At 31.9% G+C, this 11,174-nt stretch overlaps 1 protein-coding gene across 6 annotated transcripts; it reads right to left on the reverse strand.

Moving 5' to 3' along the window:
• Positions 1-795: 795 nt before the first annotated feature.
• Positions 796-9,012, reverse strand: LOC126875733 (survival motor neuron protein-like). Of its 6 annotated transcripts, none has more exons than XM_050638614.1 (7): positions 7,575-8,056; positions 7,418-7,506; positions 7,055-7,237; positions 6,839-6,929; positions 1,241-1,496; positions 1,041-1,120; positions 796-972 (listed from the first exon to the last, which is right to left on the reverse strand). In XM_050638614.1, the coding sequence occupies exons 2-7, from the start codon at positions 7,469-7,471 to the stop codon at positions 914-916; spliced, it is 723 nt and encodes a 240-aa protein (XP_050494571.1). In that variant the 5' UTR covers positions 7,472-7,506; positions 7,575-8,056; the 3' UTR covers positions 796-913. The 6 variants fall into 6 exon arrangements, with proteins under 6 accessions (XP_050494571.1, XP_050494573.1, XP_050494570.1 ...); XM_050638616.1 differs by having other exon boundaries at positions 7,427-7,506; positions 7,575-8,053; XM_050638613.1 differs by lacking the exons at positions 7,418-7,506; positions 7,575-8,056 and adding an exon at positions 8,816-9,011.
• Between the last annotated feature and the right edge of the window lie 2,162 nt (positions 9,013-11,174).

Genomic DNA, 11,174 nt, shown 5'->3' on the forward strand with positions numbered 1-11,174 from the left:
TCCAAAGAGTATACAACAAACTTTTGACAGAAATTGCCTAGCAACAACGATTGGAACCTTCTCGATGTTTCCAGCGAGCATATAACAAACAAATGCAGTCGTATAGCGAAAAAGATTTTCATCAGATATTCATTCGTGTGATCGCCTTGGAAAGTGATACATCGAGCAATTTACCGAGTGTCTTAGCAATCGTATTTTTTTGTGTTTAAAATTATTCTACGCATAGTAAAAAGTTATCCCGTTGACCGTGGATTCGTTTGAACCCAGGAACATTGTTAATAGCGTTAATTAAATTCATTATTCGTTAAATTTATTATTCGTAAAACATATTATTCGTTACTCTTATTATTCGTTAAACTTATTATTCTTTAATCTAATCATTAGTTAAACTTATCATTTGTTAATCTTATCATTCATTAAACTCAATATTCATAATATTTTGCAAAATCTTGTATATTCGCGTAAATATAATCTCTGTTTCGTAAAACAATGGCTAATTATTCGTTCCTCTTATTGTTCGTTAAACTTATTAATCTTTAATCTAATTATTAGTTAAACTTATCGTTTGTTAATCTTATTATTTATTAAACTCATTATTCATAATATTTTGTAAAATCTTGTTTATTCGCGTAAATATATTCTCTGTTTCGTAAAACAATGGCTAATTCAAACGAAGGATCATTACGCGCCTTAAATCCTAATGATAACCCGACATATATATGTGAGTGTATTTTATCAAAAATATGTTTTTTATGTTTTCTTATCTTAGTAATTATTTTTAAAAAAGTCAAAGTCTTATATGAAAATAAAGCTGTTCTTTATTTCAAATAATTGAAGTAAATAAATACAATGAGTTTTATATTTTATTATATCTTATATTATCGTTATATTGTTATTGAAAAAATTGATATAATCAACAGTTCTTCCTGTTCTCTTGATTGTTTCTTGCTTGTTTCAAACCATGATAATAACCTACAAAAGAAATAACATAGTCCATTGAAAATTTAATATACAATAAAATACTTATATGAAATAATTACCTGTGTAATATACCATGTAACCACTAATATACCATGACATCAACATACTTGAAAGTGCGTCTGTATCATTATCTGGTAATCTAGTACATTTTATTAAAATTTCGTATTTTTTTTCCAAATAAAATGTTAAACTTATTCCAAATTACTTATTAATATTAGAAGTATTCAGCATTCCATTAGAATTTTTAAATTGTACTTACTTGGCCATTAATTGTGGTGGTAAAGGAGGTGCAGGTGGCATTATATCAGTCATCGAATTGAAAGATGGTCCCGGTATGAAGTGATGTTTATACGCATTTGCTTCTTCAGAGTCACAATCCATTTTTTCTACATTATATTTTTTCGAATTTACATTTGTAGAAAAATTAGTCTCACAAGTCTCATCGTTCTCTTCATTGAATTTCTCTTCCAAAGCTTTCTTTTGTTGTGCTATTTGACTTTGCAAACCTTCTGATTCTAAAAGAGAACTCAACTCGACTTTCTGTGTATTACCATAGTCTAAACACAGAGTAAAAGAAATTTAATAGAATGACTGAGTGCCATTCGGTTACTGTCCTTACAGGCAATGTATTAGAATTTCCCGTGCATAAATGTATATGTATAAATGTTTGCCTTGATATATGTAGTAATAATCACTCGTCTAATGAGGAGAATTATATTCCAAGCAGCTAATAATGAACAATAAGTAACATGCATGTTTATGGTTCATGACCCTATATCCCACGGGTCTCCCCATAGACATTGACAGGTACTCCTGCCCAGTTAAGGACCTGCTGAATGACACTGTGATAGACTATGCGAAAGCCTTTACTTCATATATATATGTATTTTTAGTACATTTCTTAATTGACATAACCATCATGCTAAAGGTATTACCTACAAATTTTACAACACACGTGCTGTTGAGGTTATTCGGTGTGTAAACAGAGAAAACACGTGGATAAATTGTAAGGTAGAAAATATATTTAAATAGAAGTGTAATAAGTAAAAATACAATTTGAGCTGGTCCAGATCCGCACGCTAGCTGTGTTACCTAATAACTGAAAAACCCCGAAGCCAACGTCGCCTGTCTACTGTTTATGGCCTGACTTCGTCGCAGTCTTTTGTCTACACGCTGTCGATGGCTTCAGTGCTTGAGAAAACTAAAAAAGACCAGATGTAGAGTTTTCTTAGAAGTGAACTTCAACACCCTCCCTAAAACTCTACATCCCTACAAACAATTATCTCAAATTTACAAATTATCTCTTAATATTTTCTAACTCTTGTCGTAAATATCTGAAAATTAATTTGTCAATGCCTTCTCAAGTACATTTGCCAGCCGCCTTTCTCTTTTCCATACAAATTAATTTATTACACAAAAAAAAAAAAAAAAACTAGAAGACTAAACAGATCATGTAGAGTTTTTCCTCTTTTTTTTTTGAGAAGTAATAATCACTTCGACACCCTCCCTAAAAACTCTACATGTTTACAAACAATTACATCTTAATATCTTTTTTACTTTTCAAACCTAACTTTTTCCTTAAATATTCAAATCTCGGTTTTGGCAACGCCTTTGTACATATATCCGCCAATTGCTCTTCGCTTGTTACATACGTTATATCAATTTCGCCTCTATTGTATAAATCTCGCAAGAAATGATATCTTACGTCAATATGCTTACTTCTTTGATGGAATTCTGGATTCTTAATTAATTTTACGGCACTAGTATTGTCTACACATAGCATATACTTAAGGATCTCTAATTTACATTCAAGAAATATTTTCTTTAGCCACATAATTTCTTTTGCTCCTGAGGCTGCACTGACATATTCAGCTTCGGTCGTAGATAAAGCTATACATTGTTGTCGCTTACATTGCCATGTGATGGCCGCATTCGCATACTTACATACAACGCCTGATGTCGACTTTTTTGTTTCTTTGTCGCCTGCATAGTCAGCGTCGCTAAAGGTTTCGAGACTGCCTGCTTTTGTATATAAGAGTCCCATGTCTGCGGTCCCTTTTATGTAGCGTAAAATTCGTTTGACTAATTTCCATTGATACTGGTTTGGATTCTCTAAGTGTCTCGCCGCTATATTTATTGCAAAACTAATATCTGGCCTACTTACGGTTTGTAAAAACATTAAGTTCCCTACGGCTTCTCTGTATGGTGCGTTACAATCATTATCGCCTATGTTACTTTCGTTCCAATTAGTCTCGATAGGTGTAGAAACACTGTTTGCCTCATTCATATTAAATTTTTCCAATATGTTTTCGATATACCTACTCTGATGAATGAATATTGAACCATCTTCTAATCTATTGATTTCAAGTCCAAGAAAACTCTTTACTTCTTTCAAACTCGTAATTTTGAATTCTTTATTTAAATCATCGAAGAATTTATCAATTAAAGATTCGTCTGAAGCTGCTATCAGTCCATCGTCTACGTATATGGTCATCAACATTAATTTGTCGTCTTTTGTATAAATATAAAAACAAGGATCTGCGTTACTCTGATAAAATTTTAAGTTCGAGATAAATTTTGTGAAACGTTCCGTCCAACATCTTGGAGACTGCTTTAAGCCATATAGGCTTTTTAGCAATTTACAAACCCGATTTGTACCATCATCATAACCTTTAGGTTGTTTCATATAAATATCTTCTTTCAGACTTCCATATAAGAATGCGGTTTTAATGTCGAACTGTCCGAGGTGTAAATTATTTTTGGCTGCAATACTGAGCATTAATCTAATTGTGTCAAACCGAGCAACGGGACTATATGTTTCCTTATAATCTATGCCTTCTTTCTGTGAACACCCTTTTATTACAAGTCGCGCTTTGTATCGTTCCGAGTTGTCCGGATTTAGCTTTATCGTTAAAACCCACCTATTGCTAAGTACCTTCTGATCTTTAGGTTTTTCTACAAGTATCCACGTCTTATTTTCATGGTGCGATTTCATTTCATCATTCATAGCTGTTTCCCATAACTCTTTCTTTTCGGATCTCATCGCTTCATTAAAATCCACCGGTAATTTTTCCGCCACGTACGTTACTGGGTTACCATAAAAATCGGTTCGTTTGATCTTATCTCTATCTCTCAATTGTCTCACATTGTCGCTAGTTCCATGAGGTTGTTTTTCATGTTCACTCTCTGCACTTTCATACGTACATGCTCTATCGCTCTGCGCACTCACATCTTCGCGCTCGACAATTTTCAGTAAACTTAATTTTACGAATTTCGCATTTTCTAGTTCAGGCTTAAATATTACGTCACGGCTTAATATTACATTTTTTACTGTTGGCACGTACACTCGATACCCTCGTCCGTCATCTAAATAGCCTACCAAATATCCTTTGTTAGCCTTTTTGTCAAGTTTTGTCCTTTTCTCCGCAGGTATGTGAGCAAAGCACTCAGTACCGAAAACCCTAAACTTTTCTAAATTCGGCGGTTTCCCGTACCACAGTTCATATGGTGTTTTCTTATCTTGTCTTGTCGGCCCCGTCTTATTTATGACATGTACTGCTGTGTTCATGGCTTCGGCCCATAAGAACAGCGGTAGATTTGGTTTCGAATATAGCATCGACCGACCTGCCTCTACTATTGTTCTATATTCCCTTTCTGCGACACCATTCTGTTCAGGAGTGTATGGGACGTTAATCGTGTGCCTAATTCCCTGACTTCTTAAAAATTCTTTGACTTCTTTATTTTGGAATTCTTTCCCTCCATCACTATGAATTTCTTTAATTTTATCCTTAAATTGATTTTCAACTTCTAGGCAAAAGGTTTTTAGTTTTTCAATTACTTCTGACTTACGTCGTAAGAAGTAAATCTTTGTGAATTTTGAAAAATCATCTTTAAATGTCAGAAAATACAGTTTCTTGCCTAATGACTCGACTTCCATAGGTCCACATACATCCGTATAAATAATTTCGCGAGGTTTAGTCGCCCGATTGATTTTCTCGTGAAAACTCGATCTATGCTGTTTCCCGTACGCGCAACCTTCACAGAAAAAGTTATTATCCTCTACAACTTTCATATTTGAATTCTTTAAGAATTCTTTAACATGTCTGATGTTCTGATGACATAGCCTTTCGTGCCATAACTGCAATGTGTCCGCGTTTGACTCCGCTCTATTGCTAAAATTACAAACTGACGGTATGATAACTCGCATATCTACTTTATACAAATTTCCGATAACAGAACCTCTTGCTATTATTTTCTGATTTTGTAAAAATATGCAATTGGTCCCTTCCTTTGAAATACAAAAATCTATGCCCCTTCTTGCGACAGATCTAATCGAAAACAGATTTCTTTTCATACCTGGTACGTATAGAACATCGTTCATTGTACATGTTACCCATTTGCCGTCCACAAAAGTCTCTACTCTGATTTTTCCTTTGCCGCACGCATCCATGAACGGACCATCGCCGATCTCTATCTTCACCGTGTTATCGAATTCTTCGAAAACGCTGAACCATTCCCGTCGTCCTGTCATGTGATCCGTAGCTCCTGAGTCGATTATCCAAACATCAGCGTTTGCCGTTTGTATCGCTGAGGTACTTCCTAATAGACCAATTCCGCTGTGATCCCGATTTTGGTTTCTAGGTTCCTGGTTGTCTCTATTGTTGCTTCTTTTGTTATTTTTAAAACAGTTTTTGCTGGTGTGGCCTTTCCTTTTGCATATAAAGCATCTAAAGCAATCCTTCTTTAGATGGCCAACTTTTCCACAGTTAAAGCAACTTGGTCCTTGTTTCTCGTATTCACGTTTACTTGACTGCTTCTGCTGTTCCCTTTTATAATTATTACCTTTTGTTACCAGTGCCATCGATGTTTCCTGGTCGTCTTTCTTCCATCTAATTTCTTCCGTCATCAGCCTGGTACTAAGCCTGTCTAAGGTCTTCTTTTCTTCTTCCACGGAATCCCACGCACTGTGAAAATGATCGAATTTGTTTGGTAACACCGATAAAATGCGTGTTATCAGCATTTTCTCGCCAATTTCACTCCCAAGGACTTTCATCTTCGCCGCTATGAGTTCCAACTTTGATAGGTTGTAAGAGACATTTTCAGATTCTTCCCATTTAAAATCGAAGAACTGCTTCTGGACCATATTTAAATTCTCATCCGACTTCATGTCATATACTGTATTCAGCTTTTTCCACATTTCATGTGCTGTCGTGCAACATAAAAGAAGATCCAACGGTTTCTTTCCTACCGAGGTCACGATTAATTTTCTCGCTAATCGATCTGCTTTCAAAAATCTTCCACGAGCGATTTCTTTCTCCGCGCTGTTACCTGGATGACACAAATTCCCTTCACACACGTTGATCAGGTCGTCATCTTCCTCCAAAAGTGTACGCATAACAAAACGCCACTGGAGCCAATTTTCTTCGCCGCGTAACATCTCGACCTTCGCACTTGCTGATTCCATTTTAGCACTATCCCTTATTTTACTAAGCACAACACTTTAACAATTTATTCATTTCACGTTGCTACCTTGCAATTTACAGCCCTGGGCCCATAACCTGTTGAGGTTATTCGGTGTGTAAACAGAGAAAACACGTGGATAAATTGTAAGGTAGAAAATATATTTAAATAGAAGTGTAATAAGTAAAAATACAATTTGAGCTGGTCCAGATCCGCACGCTAGCTGTGTTACCTAATAACTGAAAAACCCCGAAGCCAACGTCGCCTGTCTACTGTTTATGACCTGACTTCGTCGCAGTCTTTTGTCTACACGCTGTCGATGGCTTCAGTGCTTGAGAAAACTAAAAAAGACCAGATGTAGAGTTTTCTTAGAAGTGGTAAGCACTTCAACACGTGCCATTGTTTTCGTAAATTTTTGATATTATAGCTTCATAAGTTTCTCCATCCTCTGAGTATATTGCACGATAAGGTGCTCCTATGATCCATTTCTATAGAGAAAAGATGTGTATACAAATAAATATAAGTAAATAGCAAAATAAAATAATTTGCTTCTTAATCAATATATTTAATAATATTCTGTATCAAATTTGTAATATTCTATCAAAATCACAACCTTGTGTAATTTACTTGCGTGTTTAGGCTGCTTAAGATTTTGTAGGTTTTCTTTCGGTTGAGAATTTCCAACATCCATTCCCATTCGCTTGATAACTTCTTCTTTTGCTAAATATATTGCTTTATCATATGCTTCTATTAATGCACTATCATCCCAAACATTATCATTGGCTGTGTCTGTATCCTTTTGAGATAGCAAATTATACGTTATTAATATTGATACAAGTATTTTATTATCAAACTATTGCAAATTATCATATATGTCATTTTTCAAAAATTGACTAAAAGGTAGTGGATACTGTTAATTACTATTATGCTAAGATCTTGTACTAAAATAATGTTAAAACCATTACGTTTCCATTACCATACATACGTTTCCATTTCCTCGTATAAAAAGAACATTCATATCATCTGCCATTTTAAAATAACATCATTTAAATATTGAATTTGCTTCTGAAATATTAATTTGTCTCATTTCTTTAACTCTAACACATTGTAAACAATGATGACATTATACCAACTATAATACTAAAAATCTATTCCCCATTCATTCGAAAGATTATTTTTTGAAGCAAGGTTAACATTGAATGTTCCCAAACTTCAATAACTGTACTTTACTTTCTTTACAATATCTAACAATATATTAGAATACTATAAAAAAATATTGTATGCACAAGAAACTGTTTATAGCGAAATAGCAAAAGAATTAATCACATATTATAACTAAAACGAGATTGTTAAGTAGATTATATTATACTGCATATGCGTTAGTGTTTCAGCTGGTAAATATAGTTTTTATATCTGAAGATAAATAAGATTTAATTCTATAAAATTGCATAATGAATTATACATATATCTATTACTATTCGCATTTCCCCTTAGTTGTATGTTGTCAATAGCATCAATCACGAACATATAAATAAATATAGAAGAAACCGTTCGGAAATGGAAAGGGAAAAATGAACATGGAAGACAAGAAAGTTTTCTTCATGTTTAGCGTATGCGTGATACGCTTTGACTGTCTCAGATAAAGATAAAGATACTCTGCTCATTTCTATTTGTTCCGCAGAACGAGAAATTTGTTGTCTTTCATATTGGTTTTTACGATTCAATTTTTGGGCAGTTTTCCCTAGCGAGTGTCGGTCCCTGTTTGATATAACCAGACCGTAATTTATACAGATATGTAATATAGATATATATTTGTAAAACTGAAATCAGATGAAATAAATGTTGCCTGAGGTTTTAAACGTTTAATAAAAACAATATTTCATTTGGAAAAAATGTAAGATATGTAAAATTACACATTGATCATTTTGCTGGTCTTGTATCATAAAACATGTGGCCCGAAGAGCACGTGTCCGGTAGGGATACGTCACTTGTGTTAGGAATCGTTTTATAACCTATCACAGTAAAGGAACGTCCCAGTATAGCAGCCGAAGAATGCCGTGAAAGTTTTTGCACAAAGTACAATTGATCTACAATTGATATTTTCCGCAATACTTATCTGGTGTTTGGACAGGGTGTCCCATACTCATGATATTTATGACAGTGGAATGGCGTTAGTAAATCAATTACAAAAATTTTCGAGATCAATTCTCGGTATTGCATCAAATTATTCAAAATATACAAGCAACACAACGTTGCCCTTTTTGCAGGCAACAAGAGGAATATCGACCACGCAACCACTTTCATAAAAACAAGAGTAAGTGATACAAATTTTCTTGTGCTTTCCTTCTTTTTTTAATAGAATTTCAGTACTTACCTTCCAATATAAAATTGGTGTCAAAATAATAATGCTAATAATAATGTCTAAGAAATTTTTCTCTTTGTAGGAGTATAACATCTAGAAAAATAACATAGTATTAATAGAATAGTATTAATAAGAACAACATTGACAGTGAACAACTAAAAATATAACACTGTTATAAATATATGATATACAAATTTTATTTATGTATTATTAAGACAAGTATATCTTATTTTTAAATTATTTCTATTATCATAAGTGATACATATAATTAAGGTATAATTAAGAGAAGATTAATTGAAGAAACACAAAAAATAAAGAAAATAATTATATTGAGATAATTTTTATCTTTCATAAATATTATTTTCAGAGTAAATATAACGTTTGTTAAAGCAAGTGGAGAGAGAATCAAAGCAAAAGGGAAAGTTGGAGATACTATATTAGACATAGTAGTAAATAATGAAGTTGATTTAGGTGGATATGGTATGTTTTAAAGAAGCATAATTTACTTAATTTAAAATAAATAATTTTGAGGTAGAAAATATTTGAAAATTTTCATTTTTATCAGGTTTAATATTCTTATTATTTTTAACTTTTGATACTTTATTATATAAGTATGTTGTAATCTTAAAATATAATTGATATAGGTGCTTGTGAAGGAACATTAACTTGTAGTACGTGCCGTTTAATATTTTCGAAAGAAGTTTATGATGCACTTCCTGACAAACCAACAGATGAAGAATTAGACATGTTGAATTTAGCATATGAATTAACAGATACGTTATAATCAGTAATATTAATAATCAGTATCAAATCATTCACATTATTAATTCTATTACTTTTTAATATTTTATAAAGTGAATTTTTCTATTTAAATTTATGTAAAAACAGGTTAGTATTGGGTATTTCGAAATCTGCATCTCAATGTAGAATTTCAAATCGCTATCTCTGAATACTACGAAACTGAAATTATAATAAATTTTCATAGTTTTTTATTTATGACCCTATAATCATTACAAATCTATGTTGGGATTAGCATATTTACAATGTTGATTTTCAAATGGATAAATAGAAATCTTATTGTGTATTAGTATTAATTTGTATAGCAATAAATATATTTATTGACATATTCAGTTATATAATATTTAATCTCAGGTCACGGCTAGGCTGTCAAATAGTAATGTCTAAGGAACTAGATGGAATTGAGGTAAGAGTTCCATCAACAATTAATGATGCAAGAGCATAACTGAAATTATCTATAGGTTTTTGAAAATTTGTATACAATGTTATACATCTCTTGTTAAAAAACCCTTGTTATAATTATTAAAATATTGGTATTAAAAAAATATAATAAAGAATCTTGTGTTTAAATGTGAAGCTTATATATATACATATGTTATAGTATAATTGCAATTTTGATATTTGTACATTGCCATTGTAAAAAGCCTATCCAATTATGAAGAAAATATATCTTTTATTTTTAATATACAGGGTGTCAATTTTAAAACGTTCATCTAAATTATTTTCGTTACTATTAAAGATAAGAAGAAATTACTAAGGAAGACTTAAATGGTTTTAAGATGTGTACTTGGTTATGATAAAAAAGACTCTTGTGGAATAAATTTTGCAACTTCTGAAGGATTAGATAAAAGCTTAGAACCTAAAAAATAATTTGAAATTAATTTCGTTTAGATATACCGTTTGATTTCTTAGCTATGGGCAAGTTTAAAAGATCATCAAACTCATGGTCAACAAAACAACAGAAATGTACATGCAATGCTTTTTCGTTTCACAACAAGTTATCTGATACTATCATCATTTTCGTGGCACATGCAACATTATCGATTCAGTATAGTAATGTTTTGGATTAAAACAAATGTCTCGACATTGGAGCAAAATATTTCAACCTTTAAGGACTAAAATTAAAACTTATGAGTTTGTTTATAATTTTAATAGATTTTATTAATATTGTGTTTACTGGTTTATTAATTACAAGAAAGTTTGTAAAAGACTGAAGTTTTACGTAAAAAGTACAAATATTCTTTCAACAAAATTAGTCAAATCACATCATTATTTATACATATTGTATATAAATAAAATATGCGGATATATTACTTTACCCTAGAATTAAAATTCAATAATATTGAAGAATCTTATTTATTCAGATTTTGTACATTATCGCTTCTAACCTCGGATAATAGAACAACAAATTAAATATTTTTAAACAAAAAAACTTTGTTCCTTTGTTTGATTTCCCTTGCTCGCGTTTCTTAACTACTTAGATATAAAATACTTACGTTTTCGAAAATTCATACTTCACAAGCTACTAAACGCTTTATCTGTTCAGAATAATTTCTTGTTTTCTTAACTAGGT

This window comes from Bombus huntii, unplaced genomic scaffold (assembly GCF_024542735.1).
Source record: "Bombus huntii isolate Logan2020A unplaced genomic scaffold, iyBomHunt1.1 ctg00000057.1, whole genome shotgun sequence".
In the NCBI taxonomy this organism is placed as follows: Eukaryota; Metazoa; Arthropoda; class Insecta; order Hymenoptera; family Apidae; genus Bombus; species Bombus huntii.